Source organism: Ostrea edulis, chromosome 5, assembly GCF_947568905.1.
Source record: "Ostrea edulis chromosome 5, xbOstEdul1.1, whole genome shotgun sequence".
Classification (NCBI taxonomy): Eukaryota; Metazoa; Mollusca; class Bivalvia; order Ostreida; family Ostreidae; genus Ostrea; species Ostrea edulis.
This window is the reverse complement of record NC_079168.1, coordinates 90,907,773-90,926,768: the sequence shown is the minus strand read 5'-3', so window position 1 is coordinate 90,926,768 and position 18,996 is coordinate 90,907,773. Positions and strand designations below refer to the sequence as shown.

The window sequence follows — 18,996 nt, the reverse complement described above, 5'->3', positions numbered from 1 at the left end:
GCATTTAGTCACAGTCATGTTGTCCATCTGAGCTCAGATCTCCTACACCTTTCATCAGAAATTGATATTATTGATCACAAGTGTTTCTTGACACAAGGCCCTGTGGACCAAAGTATCTCAAGGTCATTTTTGTAAGGTCAAGGTCACTCAGATCATATAAAAGTTCAACAGTTTTCCCATCTTCTGAACCTTTCATCAGAAATTGATCATAATTTATCACAAATATTCCTTGGGACAGGGGACTTTTGGACTAAGGTCATTTTGGAAAGGTCAAAGTCAATCAGGACATATTCTTTATATGAGGAGAAAGTCCCTTATTTCAACAGTTTTAGAACAGGTATTGATCATATATTGCACAAATATATAGACCTAATAGACCGACAAAAATCACTCAGTCATTTTGTAAAGGTCAACGTCATTCAACATATACCTTATATATATATATATATATATATATATATATATATATATATATATATATATACATGTATATATATAAAACTTCGTTTCAACAGTATTTCAGCAGTGCAAGGCCATCATTATGCAAGTCATTTGTCATATGAAGTTGTTCATTGCATGGTTAGATGCAGTTTGGGGAGCATCTATCAGTTTTACTGATATTCTTATTTTACTTGTAATAATTTATTTGAAACATAAACTATGATCAAAGTAGAAAATGGTGTGTTTTATTCTAATTCAACTGTTATATATAATTATATATTTATCATATGACTGAACAATTCTGAGCTTTCTTATATTGGCTGAGATCCAACAAAAATTATTTTAAAATGTCAGTGATCTTAATTCACCTGCACGTGCCTTTTGATTTTACCAACATTTGATTTACTAACATTGGACCAAAATTAAACTGGGAATTTCCAAATTTATTTATTATCAGTGTTTGATCACTCAATGAAAGCACACGTTTCTACTGATTTTTGACTAGGTCTTGCATTTTATTGTAAAGAAAGGGTCACTCCTATCACAGACAGGAGTGACAATGTTTGAATTATAGTAACATTGAATCCCAGTATAAAGATAACTGATTAAGTATTGTTTGGTAAGTTCTAGTAGCTTCGATGTTTAAATTATTTAGTCATATAATAAATAAATACTCATGTCTCTAATCACTCTCATTCTCAATTACGAAATGGTTGACCAGGTGTCATTTGGTAGATTCTGGTCTATAGTTTTCATATTTTGAATTATTCAATCATATGATAAAACAATTACTGAATGTTCATTGACATTTTCTCTCTCAATGTGATGTTGTCTGCCTGAGAAGTGTAACATTAACTGAACTTTTAGTGAATATTGTACTTCTCAGTTATAGCTAAAGCATTTTATTGACCTCGAAAAGTGAATGCATATTTTTAAAATCTTTGTATTTGTAAAGTATTTCCTTTAAATTTATTCCGTATGTTTCTTTTGAACTTGTATGTCTTTTCACAGGGTGGACCATTGCTGTTTTCAAAATTCCAGTTCATTTATGCATGGGTAATCCGCGAACTTTTATCCACATGGACCTTTTTAGAGGCATATGTGAAACCCAGAACTATATCATGGGGTGCACGTACTTATCAAGTCAAGCTCGGAGGACATACCACTCTAATGAGAGACGATATGAAAAAGTGTAAATCTTAGCTGTTTGTGCCTTTGTTGACTGCCCTATCACTAACTTGTGTAAATCTTATGCATGTACATGTAGAGAAAGTGAAGAGACATGTTCTTGATGTCGGTAGATGAGTGACATATCATTTAGAATCATTCATTGACATATATCACTGTGTAGATTGTGAGCCTTGGCATAGAATATTATCACATCAACCTCGTCCCACTTGTCAACTCAGTTCATCAGCAGATTCAGAACCAATACTGCAGCAAACGGATCTGGTTAACCCATTCATCAGCAACATCTTGTTATAAACTCCATTTGTTATTTATTTTTTCTGTTCATTGATCTTACATGCAGATTTTCAAATATACATAATATGTATATTTGAGATGGATATTGAATAGAAACAAAAGTATTTAATTTCTTATTTCAGCATTATTTGATGGTAGCTAGCTTACTTATTTCTTATTAAAGATGATCTGTTTAGAATTTTTGTTTTATAAGAATGATATTTATTGAAAGGTTTTTTTTATACGAATGTTGCATATTCATTACCATATACTTGATATTTTTAGAGCTAGTTACATGACTGAAATACATCTATTACACTGCAGTGTACGATACCCTATTAGTATTAGATAATTAGTACCTTGCATTTCATCTACTTAATATATTCAGTATTTCAAAATCTTTTTGCCATCATTACCTTGTAAATCATTAAATGTACTTCATTTTGGTAGGCAGATTCAATAGCATGTTTCAAACTTTTTTGTGCAAGATTATAGATAGACAAAATTATGGTTTCCCTGATATATGAATATCATTTTCTATATTGTTGAAAATTTATTGACAAGAATTTTGATTGTCTAATCTATCATTGCATACTGTAATCTAATATTGCATACCATTTCTACAAAGAATGTGCTACATGTACTTTCATGTTATTCAGAATTCTATGTTTGTTGGGTATTTCCTTCCTGTGTCTTTACTCGTACATGTAGCTTTATATAAACTTTATTCTTGTCAGGACATACATGGAATTTATATAATTATACATTATCCTGTTGAAAATATTTTCATATTCAAATTTTTGTTGTTGTTGCATTTTATGGATTTAAAATTTTTGGTGGTTTGCAGACAGATCTATTTTTACTTGTACATTAAATCAAGTTACTCATTTGAATTTGATGATGTACATGTAAATTAATTATTTATGTTCCCCAGATAAAATTTGGGAACATATTGTTTTTACTCGGTTTCTTCTGATTATCCTTATTTGTCTTTGTCACTTTTTTTGTCTGGGATGGTTCTCAAAAACTACACGTTCAGGCATTAAGATGAAACCATTTTAGGATGATAGTACATGTACATTGTATATCATTTGTAGATGTGCAGGACGAATGTCGTTTTGTCTGAACAAGCATTTGATTTTTGGTATACATGTACTAACTTTGGAATCAGTCGAACTTTTTGGTTTTACCATGAAGTTGTTTGAAATCTATGCTACATGTATTATCTTGAGACTGTAAACTTATTAATTGGCATATGGTCAAAATCACCAACATACACATGCATGCATATGTGTTTTGTTTTAATTGGATTTAGATTTTTAAAAAGCATAGATGACACATGTCAAATATCTATGGATTGGTATACATGTACTAAGAAATGCATGTTGCTGCATCATATGTTGAAGGTGTCATCTTTTGAAGGACCATCACCTTTTTGTTTTTCTTCACAATCGTTTGAACTTTGTGTTGTAGACGTGTTGTGGTACTCCTTACCGTCTGCTGTGGTCAAAATTTACTTGCGATCACGTGCATGCACACATGCTTAATTCTGATTGGATGGTTTTTGATTTATCATACTTTTCTAATAATTGAAGGAAACAGTATGGAATTTATGCTGTAGGTACATGATAGGAATGCCTTTTGAGACATATTCATATGCACATTCATTAAATAGTTTTCATTCAATTTTGGGGAACTAAAATGGCCATAACCTATTGATAAAAACACTCATTTCACTACAGGTTTTTGATATCAATTGCTTGATGAATGGTGTAAACAAAAATTGTTAAATCAATTTGCATGTGAGTGAATGTGTGTGCATTGTAAAAAATTTTAGCATTTAAAATCAAGTATTAATAGATCTATAGCATTTTTAGATTTCAATGAAATTTTTTGAATTAAAGATATATACTTGGACTCTCTACTGAGTAGTGTAGTCATAATCACTTACACACACATGCAAGCACAAGCATTCAGTTTTCAGTGGCTAATAAAAACCTGTAACATACTGTCTTATGAATGAGAAAAATAGAATGATATTGACATAGGTATACTATATACTACAAAAATGTAAGATGGTTAGGTGTATGCAGTTGCACCTCCTATTTAGACTCGCTCTTATTTCCTCACTTTTCATTGAAATCTCTTGAAATTCATGTTGAATTTATATTTTAAGACTTAATTGTAACATATTGCTAGGATCAATTTTTTTTTTTACAAGCAGGTGCATGCACGTGCACTGAATTTTGATTGGATGATACCTTTACTTCTATTACAAATTGTTTCTTAATAAAATGATATAAGTATATATTGAAACGCTTCACTTAGTGGCGTTGTTAAAATCAAAGGTATCGTGTATGCATATGCTTAATTTTTGATTGGTTAATACAATGTAGGTCAAACTTATTTAACTTTCTTGGTTTTTCAATAAATTGCTTTGAAAATTATGCTGTATATACTGAGACACTTGACGGATTGGTGTAGGGAAAGTTACTGACCTCCTAGGAAGTGCATGCTCATTGGATCGATTTTGATAGGATAATGCCTTAATTTGTATAGCTCTTCAATAGATGAAGGAAATAAGGTGAAAATTTCACTGTATATAATGTGAATTGAACGATTCAATGGAACTTACTAAAACAAATGGCACCACTTTTAAATGGGGGAATATTTGGGAAACATCAATAACGATCGATCCCCATTACAATAAGCATTCCTTGTTGTGTACTTGGTATCAAGCATATTAATTGTACAAGTTGTGGTAGTAATTGCGTAAAAAATAGATATTGCTCACACCAAAGAATCTCTGCATCTTGTAGATAAGTATGTTAATATATGGAGTATATAAAGGCATTTGTACATATCATACACTGAAGTACATGGTGAAGGTTAGCCCAGCTGACATTTATAGGTGTTTAAAAGAAAGTGCATAAAGCCAAAAGTGTATAAAGAAATTTTCTATGCATCTTTTTTGTACTGCATTATGATTTCAACCTTTGAGAAATCCAGGATATACTGGTGTAGATCAGTTTGTAGCTAGCTTTGCATAATATTTCATATAATCATACAGAGGAATGTAACTCAGTATAGTATTCACATTGTGCCAAGGATTATAACACAGTAATCCTCACGTTACATTGAGGAATATAACACTCAAAATTCTTTGATATAGATATGACGATCTGTTTCTTTTACTGGTTTTAGTGTGATATAGCATTTAGAGCCATCATTTATTAGATGTCCATGTAGAAGTTGCATTAGTGCATTTGTCATAAGCAGTATGATTTAATGGTATAAGATATATTGGTGATATATTTTAGTTGCAGGAGGGATGTAATTATTTGATATTGAGAAATTTTATTTTAAACATGCATGAAAGTTCAAGACATATTCCAATATTTTTTTTATCTATTACAAGCCTTACAAATGGATGTTTGTAAAATTTACAACGTACAGTGAGAGTGAGGAGACATATAGTTACATGTATAAGTATCAATAAAGTTGTATGTTCATATATACCACATATCAGTTCAATGATAATAGTAAAAATTGTTTTTGATTTTCTTACATTTTGTAGGACAGTGAAGTTGTTTTCTTAAGAAGAAGAAAAAAGCATCTTTATAAATGTATTTCATCACAAAAATATATTTTACTGAAAAAAATTTCTCTGGAACAGCAAAAACATGACATGTATAATAAATGTGGTACAGCAATCCCATCTGTATCAGAATGAAATCAGTTTATAACTATTGATGCCACTGATGAATGAGTGGCATTAACTTGCAGACGGACATTAAAAATGTTTGAAATTTTGACCACCATTATCGATGATATTATGTTGTACCCTTTGAACCATTAGATAAAAGTTGTCTGTACACGTATTTTACATGTTATTGATTAAACATACATGTATTCTGTTATCAAAATATGGAAAAAGACGTTTCGAGGACCACTGTTTTTGGAAGTCTCCTCCAAAAGAAAGTGTTTAATCATTGTCGTATCTATCAAGTGAATACCATAACAAATCCTGCACTGAGCCTCTTATTGATGTCTTTATATTGTTAGCCGAGTTGCAACGAAGTTGAACTAGGCTATATTGGTTTGGTGATGTGGGCGGGCGGTTGGGTGTCAACAATTGGTTTCCGGATGATAACTCGAAAAGTTTACAATCTAATCAAATGAAACTTTGATATATTGTTGGGTACCAGGTAAGGAAGACCCCTATTGATTTTGGAGAAAAATGATCAAAGGTCAAGGTCACAGTGACCGAAAATAGAATGAAAATTTCAGGAAAATTTGGTTTCCGGATGAAAACTCCGAAAGTTTAAATCCAAATCAAATGAAACTTTGATATATTGTTGGGTAACAGGTAAAGAAGACCCCTATTGATTTTGGAGAACAAAGGTCAAGGTCACAGTGACCGAATATAAAATGAAAATTTCAGAAATATTTGGTTTCTGGATGATAACTCAGAAAGTTTAAATCCGAATCAAATGATACTTAAAGATATTGTTATGTACCAGGTAAGGAAGACCCCTATTGATTTTGGAGAAAATGGGTCAAAGGTCAAGGTTACAGTGACCGAAAATAGATTTAAAATTCCAGAAGGATTTTGGTTTCCGGAGGATAACTTGAAATTTTTTAATTTGAATCAAATGAAACTTGGATATATTGTTGGATACCAGCAAAGCAAGGCCCCTATTTGGAGAACAAAGGTCAAGGTAACAGTGACCGAATATAGATTGAAAACTTCAGACAAATATGGTTTCTGGACATGAGTAACTCGAAAAGTTTAAAACTGAAATTAGTTCTTCACAATTATAAATATACCACGTCATTCCTGGCTTTACAATGTATCCCATGCAACTCGGCTCATGCACCCCTGGGTGCATATACTGATTTTTATGGGTCAGAATTACTCTTGATTATTGCTTACTTATGCCTGTGGTACATAGGCCACCAACAACACTCCTCCATCTGGTTCTGTTTTGTGCTAGTCTGACCAGGTCTTAACACCTATATCCCTCAGACTCCATTTCTGCATGGACATTTTGTCTCCAGGTGTTTCTTGGCCTTCCTAATTTCCTTTTTCCCTGAGGGTTCCACTGTAACGCTTTCCTGGTGATAGAGTTAGCTGGCTTTCGTAAAGTGTGGCCTATCTAGCTCCATTTCCGTTTTTTTTTTTAGCTCCGACTCTATGGGCTGCTGTTTGGTCTTCTCCCATAGATCCACGTTGGTTATCTTTTCAGGCCATCTAATCTTCATTATTTGTCTAAGACATTTGTTGATAAAGACTTGTAGCTTGTTAATGAGGTGTTTGATGGTTTTCCAAATCTCGCATCCGTACAGTAGGATCGTCTTGACATTGGAGTTGAATAACCTGATTTTGGTGTTCAAAGTAATATTGCCTGCTCTCCAGATAGTTATCATCATTCTGAAGGCTGTTCTTGCTTTTCCTATTCGGCTTTTGATGTCTTGTTCCGAGCCTCCCTGACCGTCCATGATACTGCCAAGATATGTGAAGGAGTCGACTTCTTCCAGAGGAGTTGATTTTACTTTGAGACCGGCCTGGCTGTTTGTATTTGCCTTGACTACTTTGGTCTTTCTGGTACTGATGATAAGGCCAGTCTCAGCTGCTCGTTCTTCTAACCGGGATAGTTTGTCTTCCATCTGTTGGTGGTTATGAGACAGAAGGGCCATGTCATCAGCAAAATCTAAGTTGTCAAGTTGTGACATTAGTGTCCACTGGATGCCATTTCTTTTGCTGTTAGTAGTTTGTCTCATTATCCAGTCTACCGCTGAGAGGAACAGGAAAGGTGACAGCAAGCATCCCTGACGTACCCCTGTCATGATGTCAAAGGGGTCTGTGAGCTGACCTTCATACAATATTCTGCTCTTCATATCTGTATATGTGTTCTTGATGATGGTGATGAACTTTTCAGGTATTCCATAGTGTCTCATGAGTTTCCAAAGTACATTTCTATCAAGGCTGTCGAAGGCTTTCTGGAAGTCTACAAACACTATATATAATGCCGAGTTAAATTCAAGTGATTGCTCGATAATTATACGCAGTGTGGCTATTTGATCCGCACACGATCTATTTTGACGGAATCCTGCCTGGTTGTCTCGCAGTATTTGGTCAACAGCTTTCTTCATTCTTTCCAACATGATTCTAAATAACACCTTTCCCGGTACTGACAGAAGCATTATTCCCCTGTAGTTATCACAAATGGTGAAATCACCATTCTTTGGTAGTTTTACTAGGTGTCCTTCTTTCCATTCCTGTGGTACATCTTCTTCCCAGATAAGCATTTGTGTTGATGTTTCGATATCAGCTTTTAATACTTTTGTAGGAATGTTATCGGGACGCGGAGACTTGTGGTTCTTTAAGGTGTTAATGGCTTTGCTGATTTCTGTTTTTGATGGTCTGTTACAGTTGATTGGTAGTAGAGCTATTGCAGGTTGTATATCTGCATCTAGTGTTGGTGGTTGTTGGTTCAACACTTCTTTGAAATGTTCAACCCATCTCTTCATTTGCTCTTCTTTTGTTTTTAGCTCACCTGAACCGAAGGTTCAAGTGAGCTTTTCTGATCGCTTTTTGTCCGTCGTCTGTCTGTTAAACTTTTCACATTTTCGACTTCTTCTCCAGAACCACTGGGCCAATTTCAACCAAACATGGCCAAAAGCATCCTTGGGTGAAGGCTTTCAAGTTTGTTCAAATGAAGGGCCATGTCCTTTTCAAAGGGGAGATAATCACAAAAATGCAAAAATAGGGTGGGGTCATTTAAAAATCTTCTTCTCAAGAACCACTGGGCCAGAAGAGCTGAAAGCTTCCTGACATATTGCAGATTCAAGCTTGTTCAAATCATGGCCCCCGGTGGTAGGATGGGGCCACAAGGGGGGATCAAAGTTTTACATACAAATATATAGGGGAAAACTTTAAAAATCTTCTTCTCAAGAACCACTAAGCCAGAAAAGCTGAGATTTACATGAAAGCTTCCTGACATAATGCAGATTCAAGTTTGTTCAAATCATGGGCCCCTGGGGTTGGATGGGGCCACAATAGGGGATCAAAGTTTTACATACAAATATAGGAAAAATCTTTTAAAATCTTCTTCTCAAGAACCACTGAGCCAGAAAAGCTGATTTTTACATGAAAACTTTCTGACATAGTGCAGATTCAAGTTTGTTCAAATCATGCCCCCCGGGGATAAGATGGGGCCACAAGGGGGGGATCAAAGTTTTACACACAAATATATAGGGAAAAACTTTAAAAATCTTCTCAAGAACCGCTAAACCAGAAAAGCTGAGATTTACTTGAAAGCTTCCTGACATAATGCAGATTCAAGTTTGTTCAAATCATGGGCTCCGGGGGTTGGATGGGGCCACAATAGGGGATCGAAGTTTTACATACAGATATATAGGAAAAATCTTCTCAAGAACCACTGAGTCAGAAAAGCTGATTTTTACATGAAAACTTTCTGACATAGTGCAGATTCAAGTTTGTTCAAATCATGGCCCCCGGGGGTAGGATGGGGCCACAAGGGGGGATCAAAGTTTTACATACAAATATAGGAAAAAGCTTTAAAAATCTTCTTCTCAAGAACAATTGGGCCAAAGAAGTTGACATTTACATGAAAGCTTTCTGACATAGTGTAGATTCAAGTTTGCAAAGGGTAGTTTGGGCCATAATAGGGACTAAGGTTTTACATGCAAATATATATGGAAAGTCTTCAGATATGGGCCAAGGTGACTCAGGTGAGCGATGTGGCCCATGGGCCTCTTGTTAAGGTGTTCCCATATTTGTCCTTAACTGGTCTACTGCTCTTTTTGAACTTGTTTGTCAGCATCCTGATGTTATCGTACAGGGCTTTGATGTTCTTCTGCCTGGCTGCTCTCTCTGCCTCTGATGTCATTTTGGAGATAAATTTTCTCTTGTCCCTCCTAGCTCTATTTTTTACTTCTTTATCTGCCTTTGAGTACTGCTGTTGTGCTCTTTGCTTTGATGCTCTTGTCTTGCTGTTGTTAAGACTTTCTTTCAGATGTTTCCGCTGATCAATTTTTATGAGCGTGTCAGGCGATATCCATTCTTGGTGTTTTCTGTTTCGAATCCCAACCACTGCATCACATGATGTTGTTAGAACTTGTTTCACCTCTTTCCAATACTCCTCAGTTGACATTTGATCTTGGTCCAGGTTTTTCAAAGTGCTGAACCGATTTCGTACTTCAATTTTGAATTCTTCCTGTTTGTCTTTGTTTTTCAGTTTTTTAACATCATATCGTTTTGTAGTTTGTCTTATGTTTTGATGTTTCTTAAGTTTCAATTTGATGTTGGCAACAAGTAAATGATGGTCCGACGATACGTCTGCACCTCTTTTAACTCTTACATATTGCAGGCTTCTCCTGAACTTCCTGGAGATACATACATGTATATGATCTATTTGATTTTCTGTTCTCATGTCCGGTGAGACCCATGTAGCAAGATGGCAATGCTTGTGTGGAAATATGGTTCCCCCAATGACAAGGTTGTATGTAGCACAAAAAACTTGCAAACAGTTATCCATTCTCATTCATAGAGCCTATGCCTTATGTTCCCATTACTTCTTCAAAGCCGGTGTCATCTCTTCCTACTTTAGCATTTATATCTCCCATGATGATCGTAATGTCTTTTGTGCTCAATTTTCTAATAGTTTCTTAAAGTAATTGATAGATTTCTTCTTTTGTTTCATCGTCTGCATCATTTGTTGGAGCATAACATTGAATAATGTTGAGGGATATGCGCTTGTTGGTGGTCTTAAATTTTGCTGTTATAATTCTTGGGTTCACTGGTTCCCATCCTATAAGCGTTTTATGTGTTTCCTTAGATATCATAATAGCTACCCTTTCTGAATGAATTGCTTGTTCCTCCACATATCCTGAGTATAGGACAGTCTCTCCTGATGTTAAGCGTAATTGTTCTGTATCTTTCCATCTTGCTTCAGCTATTCCCAATATTTCGACTCCATATCTTTTCATCTCCCTAGCAATAGTTCTAGATTTGTCGGTTATGTTAATTGATCGCACATTCCAAGTGGCGATCTTGGTGACAGATTTAGGACTAAAAGGCTTCCGCCCGATGGTTTCCTATCGGCTTTCGCCACCTGACATCATACTCCTTCCATTTGAAGGGCCTTTTCTTCCTACCTCTGATGTTTTTGTGTTGTTGTGTGTTTCTGTAATCATTTATTTACCCTTGAACGGGTGATTGGCCCATCCAAAGGCTCCAGTACTTTGTGAAGACTTCTGGATGCGGTATCCCCCATATGGGCCACTGGCCGGTGGAGTTTTATACTCTCATACGCCCTTTGCCGTTGTCACATTGATTATACAGCAGCAGAGTTTACTAACAAAGGCAATCAAACAATGATATTTATTAACAATTCGTAATTGAAAGAAAATTGTAACAATAACAAAATACTAACTTACAGTAGTTGACATTCAATCTGATCAGAATATACACACACAAAAATAGTAATTCCCAAATCCCAGTTCCCTATATAATGAAAATCCAAAATGCATGGAAAGCGTCTAATTAGAGTTTTTTTAATCAGTGTTTTCCAGTGTATTTATAATAAGACTGAATTTTCTAGTACAATCTTGAAAGACATTGATGCAACCATTACGTCATCTTTCTACTTAAGAAAGTAAACATGCTCCAGAACAATCTAGGTCACAGGTGAGTGCAAGCAGTACACAACACCCCCCCCCCCCCTGAAAAAGTTTGAATGACAATGAGAACTTAAATATACAATGTACATCAATCAAAGCAAAAAGAAAATAACAAAACATTCCTGACACTCTTGATAAGGCATCTGCTATAACATTGTCTTCACTTTTGATATGTTAGATATCAATATCACACTCTTGTAATAATAAACTCCATCTTGTGGGTCTTGGATTCTTGTTTGACATTTTATGCAAAAAAGTTCGAGGGATGTGATCCATAAAAACAAGAATTGGATGTACAGTAACATTTAAATAAACATCAAAATGTTGCAAAGCTAACAACAAAGCAAGACACTCTTTTTCAATGGTTGAATAATTCTGCTGACATTTTGTAAGTTTCTTTGAAAAATAAGAAACAACTCTATCTACATTGTCACTTTGTTCTTGAAACAAAGCAGCACCGATTCCTACATCACTAGCATCTACAGTAACCATAAACTGCTTAGAAAAATCAGGAGCTGCAAGAACTGGACTACTCATGAGAACAGATTGAATTTTACAAAATGATTTGTCGCAGTCCTTCGTCCATACAAATTTAGTCCTTTTTGCAATAAGTTGGTAAGTGGATTAACTGTTGAAGAAAAATTTGGACAACATTTTCTGTAAAAGCCTGTCATGCCCAAAATTCTCATTATCTCTTTCTTGTTTGTAGGAATTGGGAACTTTGTAATAGTCTCCGCTTTATCCATAATAGGTGTAGCATAACCCTGACTTACTTTATGACCTAAATCCTCAACAGTGGCATGACAAAAGTCACTCTTTGCAAGGTTCACTGTTAAATTTGCTTTTGTCAGAATGTCGTATGATTTAGAGATGTTCTTCCCATGTGTCGCTGTAGATGATAGTATCATCCATGTAGGTCATGAAGAAGGGGATGAATCATCCGCTGAAAGGTTGCTGGAGCATTTTTCATCCCAAACGGCATCACTTTGTATTGCAAGAGGCCATCGGGAGTCACAAATGCAGAGATTTCTTTGGCTCTTTCAGCCAATGGCTCTTGCCAGTAACCCTCCAACAGGTCAAATTTACTGACGAATTTGGCATTTTGTCAATGCAGACGTCATATAATTCTAGGAATCGGGGTAAGGGTATGTTTTCGTGACGTAATTCACTTTTCGAAGTCAGTACATAATCGGTAAGTACCATTAGGTTTCGGTACTAGAATGCAATATTTTTTGTGAGCTTCAGTCACTTTTACTTGGGATGCTGCTTGATGGGCAAAGCGTCACCAACTATAACATCATGACAAGCAGCATTGGTTTTTTTTTTTTAGAAACATCCTAAAATATTGTAGGATAATTAGCCATAACACGTTGAATTTGCTCTTTCTGGTGAATTTTCGAATGTCCAAGTTTGGTACCCAGATTGGCAAGAATTTCGGAGTTCTTTAAACGGACATTCTGGTTGAAGTCTGTTTCACAAGTTTCTACTCCAATTTCATTCTCAGTACAATTTTGTAATGTCTGAACATTGGCTAAAGTGGAAACTGATTTTACAGAATTTCGCTCACATTTATCAAAATACTCTTTCAACATTTCAATATGATAAACTCATTTTTCTTTACGCCGGCGATTGTCCATCGTCGGAAACCCACCGTTTCCGACGATGGCCAGTGTCTTAACTACATAGTTCACATCACTAAACTTACTTTCAATCTCATAAGGACCATAATACCTGGCCTTCAAAGGATGACCAGGAAAAGGCAAAAAAAAAAAAAAAAAAAAAAAAAAAAACCCCCAAAAAACCCAATAACCTTATCACCTGGTTTAAAAACTGTTCCTAGCATCTTTGTCATACCAAACTTTAATTTTGGCTAGAGGACTCTTGAGGTTTCCTTGTGCTGATTTACAAGTATTATGAAGTCTCTCTTTGAAATTATATACATAGTCTAAAAGATTGAGAGCACCAGTTTCAGATAGCCATTTTTCTTTATGTAATTTCAAAGGACCTCTAACTGTATGGCCAAACACTAATTCAAAGGGACTGAATCCCAGAAACTCTTGAACTACTTCTCTTGCAGCAAATAAAACAAGGTGAACCCCTTCATCCCAATCTTTAAAAAAAAAAGAGGGTGTTGCTGCTGTTGCACAGAAGCTGTAATATTCCCTAATCGGAGCTTTGTGTCTGGTATTTGAACACCAGTGACGTAGAACTTACCTTCATTCCTTTGCCATTTACATACCTGTGGGATTCCCCAGCATTAAGGGCAATTCTAAAATATTTTATGTGTCCGTACATAGTCTAAATATAATTTTTGAAATCGCGAACATTTTAATTTTTCTGAGTATTACACACAATGTATAGGGTTACGAGTGTATTAAATATTCTATAATACTACAGTCTAAAAGCTCTTATACTCGTATGCATTATTTTCTACAACCATCTGTACACAATACTGACCACAAAACAAGATATGGGAAGTTTAATACGCATTAATAACGTTCAACAAAATTCTAAGTACATGCACCTGAAAACATTGGTTACCATAGCAATTTTCTACTGGAATACATATTGTCTTATCCATTCAAATTGTTTAACAGTTATTTACCTTGTTTGACTTTTTTCTTTCAAAGCTTTAAAACCTAAGAATTTTCGTTAACAGCCTTGCACAGGTATCACATGCTGTGTTCGGCGTGTTCGTAGCGACTCCCATTCACAAACTAAACAGTGCCTAGGTTGGGATTTTATTTCAAACTCAGAACATTGTAAGTGTGTTTCAATTAAGAACAAAATCTAGATGGAACATGGAATATTGAGGGAAAAAATTCTTGTGTCCGTAAAAAAGATTATTTCTTTACACTTTAAATTCTACGACCTTATCCACTGAACCAAGCAGTGGAACTTATGTAGCAATGGACAGGTGAAGTTGAAAATAGTATCGGTGAAATCGTTTTGATTTTTTAAAATTTACCCCCCAAAAATGCTCTCGTGAAACAAAATATCAAAGCGACAGTTTTTTAGTGGAAAACTCGAAGAACATGTTCATGCTAAATTTATTTTATTTCACGGAGGCAGTTTTTCCTGAAATTCTGAGATACTCCTCTATTTTAACGCTAAAAATCATATAAATCGCTTATTGCTTCATTTAAACTCACATTATTTTGACTAATTCTTGTTAATACACGTCTTTTAAACTTATTTTCAAAAATGTTTGAATCAAGACATACATGTACGTTCCAATTAATTTAATCATATTTTTGAATATCTTTATTTTATCGACATCTCACGCAACACCTTTAGGGAAATTAACTTGAGACGTGCGACACCTTCTTTTTAATAGCTTTTTAAAACATCAATAAACATACAAAACAACTTTCATTCTTGCATCACACACGATTTAATTGTTGTTATTTCAAAATGCCACTCATGTTATTATTGGGAAGAATAATAACATGAGTAGCATTTTGAAATAACAACTAAAATCATTTGAAAAATTAAGTTATTCAAAAAGACATCTCCATTTTGACCACCTTTTCATAAAGACATTTGTATTGAAAAGACTATTTTTCATGTGAATAGTATAATTGTAAATATGCTAAGATATAAATAAACGTGAAAGGTAAACCTTCCCTAGAGAACGGAAATATACATCTCTTGACCAACATAGTAAAATTTATAAGATTAATAATATTGTCATGTTCAGTCAAATAGCCCAAATATTATTGTTTGTGAATCAAATTGCACACGATATCAAAAAACAAAATCCATGGGCCACATGGTGCACCTGAACAACAATTCTAGATCCATGACAAGAGTTTTGTTCTCAGAAATTTTTTGTGAGCAAATACAGTGAGGTTTTTCATCAAATGTCAAGGAAGAAGACACACATCGCTCATCTGATCAACATTTGATTTTCAGATCTTATCTTATATAATAATACACTGTAATTAAATCAAAGCGTCAGACGGGCGACCCCTCGTTGATTGCTACAGAATCGCGTCTAATTAATACAAGTCATCGTCGTACAATCCCCTTAGCATAAAAACACAATATGTTGTTATATGAAAAACAATTGTTATATGAAAAACAATATAGACACTGAATGTAAATATTGCGATATCGCTAATGAATACATTTTATGAAACTCAAAGACATATTGCATATAACAATGGTGAAAAAGATTTGTTTGACACCTACTGGAACCGCTGGAATCAATTATTTCATTGAGTGTTTTTTTTTTTTTTTTGGTTTAAAAAATAAATAAATTTCAATATATATGTACCTTTAATATATTAGATAATGACTGAATGCATCTCTCTCTCTCTCAGAAAAGAATATATACATATACCTTTGATAGCTTCTTATAAACATTTTGTATAAGTTTCTTTGCAGTATATATATATATATACTGTATGTATGTTTAAAAAAAAATATTTAAAAAAACCAAACAAAATAACACAGTTCCCTTGTCAAATGTTTAATGAAAACACGAAGAAAACTGTTTGCAGTATAATTCCATATCTCGAGGAACTATATATTCTTTAAAATGATAATCAACGAATGAACTATTATATTTTTAAAGAAACATTATGATACAATAATTATGATATTTACAAGTCTGAATAGTAAATCATTTTCAACTTTTCTCCAAGAAATTTCATTAAGAATTGCATTGGGATGCTTACTCCTTCTAGGCACCTGATCCCACCTCTGGTGTGTCCAGGAGTCCGTGTTTGCCCAACTATCTGTTTTGTATTATTTATAGGAGTTAAGAGATTGATCACTGTTCGTTATCTTCACCTTTCATTGGGTATATTAAGGAGGGTCACATAAAATGTCTGTCACTATATTTTAAAAATCATGCGTGGTGTATAAAAAGGAAATTGTGTTCTATTGTTTTTCATACAGCAACCTATTGTGTTTTTGATGCAAAGGGAATTGTACGAAAGCCTACTAGTATCACATAAAATAAAAGACACACCTGCACCATATCTCGTAATTAGGAGATAATTATATCTCGTAATTACGAGAAAAGATCTCATATTTACAAGAAAAGATTTCGTAATTACGAGATAATTATCTCGAAACTACGAGATAATTATCTCGTAAATACGAGAAAATATATTAATATTTGTTACATGATATATTTCTATATATGAACTCTTCTCTCCTCATTCCGTCATGGTGTTTTGGATCTGTTTGAAATATAAGAAATAATTTTCCAATCAAAGTATGCCAAGTAGACTATTAGAATAGTTAGAAAGTTTATTCATGCATTTGAAATACATGTACAAAGAAAAGAAAAAAAAATGACTTGTTATTGCAGGCTTAGAACTAACATAAATTAATTAAATTCTACAAGTTTTACGATAATATAAGCCAATAATAAAGTTAAACTGTCATAATGCTTAGTGTAACTATGTATAAAAGTTCGAGATTCTTGTAATTCCACCGTTAAGTACACACTATGGTGGTACATTTGTCGTTTGGAACATATCATCCTCGGCGACGATATGCACGTACCCTCACGGTACATATTGTCCGTTGGTACACATACTACATATATGTGCCCACACAGAGACAAGGCTTATTTTTTGCATCACGGTACATACTGTCGTCGGAGACAATAGATATACCGTTGTTGGAATATATTGTCGCCGGCCGCGATAGGTGAAAGGAGGTAAGGTATCTCTGTAGTGGAGCTGTGGTTAGAAGTTGAATTGTTTAACGCGAATAAATATTTAGAATTCTTGAGCGATTCCAATACTATTTTTGACACGGCGGTCGCCTTTTTTGTCAATCTCATTAAATGATTACGTTTGACTTGTGTCATTTTATATATTGATAAATTTCAATTTAACATATATATGTTTAATATGAAAATATCATTATTTTAAATCTCGTGGGGATCCGGGTTAGAATAGGTCCTCAGTACCCCTTGCTTGTCGTAAGAGGCGACTAAATGGGGCGGTCCTTCGGATGAGACCGCAAAAACTGAGGTCCCATGTCACAGCAGATGTGCCACGATAAAGATCTCTCCCTGCTCAAAGGCCGTAAGCGCCGAGCATAGGCCTAGATTTTGCAGCCCTTCACCGGCAATGGTGACGTCTCTATATGAGTGAAATATTCTCGAGATGGACCTTAAACAATATTCAATCAATCATTATTTTTAACAAATTACGATTTAGTGTTTTAAGTGTATGTATCTTTTGTTTTTACTTTCTTAGTAGCATGCATGTATAGGATTAGTACCATCTCTCTCTGTCTGTCCGTCTATCTGTCTGTCTCTGTCTTTCTCACGCGTACTCAATATCTTTTTAAAAAAGTACCCAGTGCGAAATGTTTTGATCATTAAAGATATATGATGGCATTAATCAATAATAAAAAATAATGATATTACATACATTTGTGTATGTAGTCTGGATTTATAAAAAAGAAAATTCCAAACTTATTTCAATAAGTCTCATTCCTACTCGAGATATATGGATCAGTACCTGATGCTTCATGTACATTTGATAATGGTGAGGATCTATGTCGGTGCATGCTATAGAAGGAGTCATAGAACAACTCCATCTACATACATTTGTATATACAGGTTTCACACCTCCAGTTTACAATCCTTTACATTGGAGATCAAAACTCCGTAATAAAACAAGAATAAATACCTGTTGATCTGACAGTTTTTGGTTTTTGAAAACACAAAAATAGACGTAGAAATAACCCGGCTCTATTAATATTAGTGTTCATTTATTGCATAACCCGATGAAAGAAACAAAACCCATAAGCTATGTGTGTAAACATATGTATTTTATGTTTCTAAATGTGTGTTCCCGGAACCAAAATTATGGCCAGAACTAAATTTATAAATTTATTCTTATTATTATTTATAAATTTAAATTATAACCCGGAACGAAAATTATAGGTATTTAGCGTTCCCGTGGGAACGCTAAAATATCCGTAACAAAATCACGTGACACTGGACGACAATATGTACCGTCACACACGCTTTGAATAAGATCATTTCGATTTTCTAACCAAGCAACATAGAGGGGATTAGTGACTTGTTGATTATCTTTTTATTTCCAACAATTGGGCATGAAAATATTATCCAAAAATGGCAAAATAACATTTCGATAAAAAAGAGATAGAGAGATGCATACAGTCATTATCTAATATATCAAATGTACATGTATATTGAAAACAAAAAGTAAAAAAAAAAAAAACCACTCAATGAAATAATCCGACTTAACTCACTATGAGTTAAGTCCTGTTATTGAAATGAACAGAACAAGTATTTGTTGAAAATCCAAACCCTCCCTCCACTCTCCCTTTCTTCTAAGCATATATGCATCCATCCTTGCTGCGTTTTTGCTGTCTCTCTTTGTG

At 34.3% G+C, this 18,996-nt stretch overlaps 1 protein-coding gene across 5 annotated transcripts in view; it reads left to right on the top strand.

Moving 5' to 3' along the window:
* The window catches only part of LOC125650172 (ceramide glucosyltransferase-like), a 44,016-nt gene extending 38,191 nt beyond the window's left edge, over positions 1-5,825 (top strand). For 3 of the 5 annotated variants that reach the window (XM_048878199.2, XM_048878200.2, XM_048878201.2), the window contains exon 11: positions 1,453-5,825. In XM_048878199.2, the coding sequence (XP_048734156.2) occupies positions 1,453-1,644 (192 nt within the window). In that variant the 3' untranslated portion in view covers positions 1,645-5,825. The remainder of the gene's footprint in view (positions 1-1,452) is intronic. The other 2 variants (XM_048878202.2, XM_056139259.1) reach the window with 1 other exon arrangement.
* Positions 5,826-18,996: the final 13,171 nt, after the last annotated feature.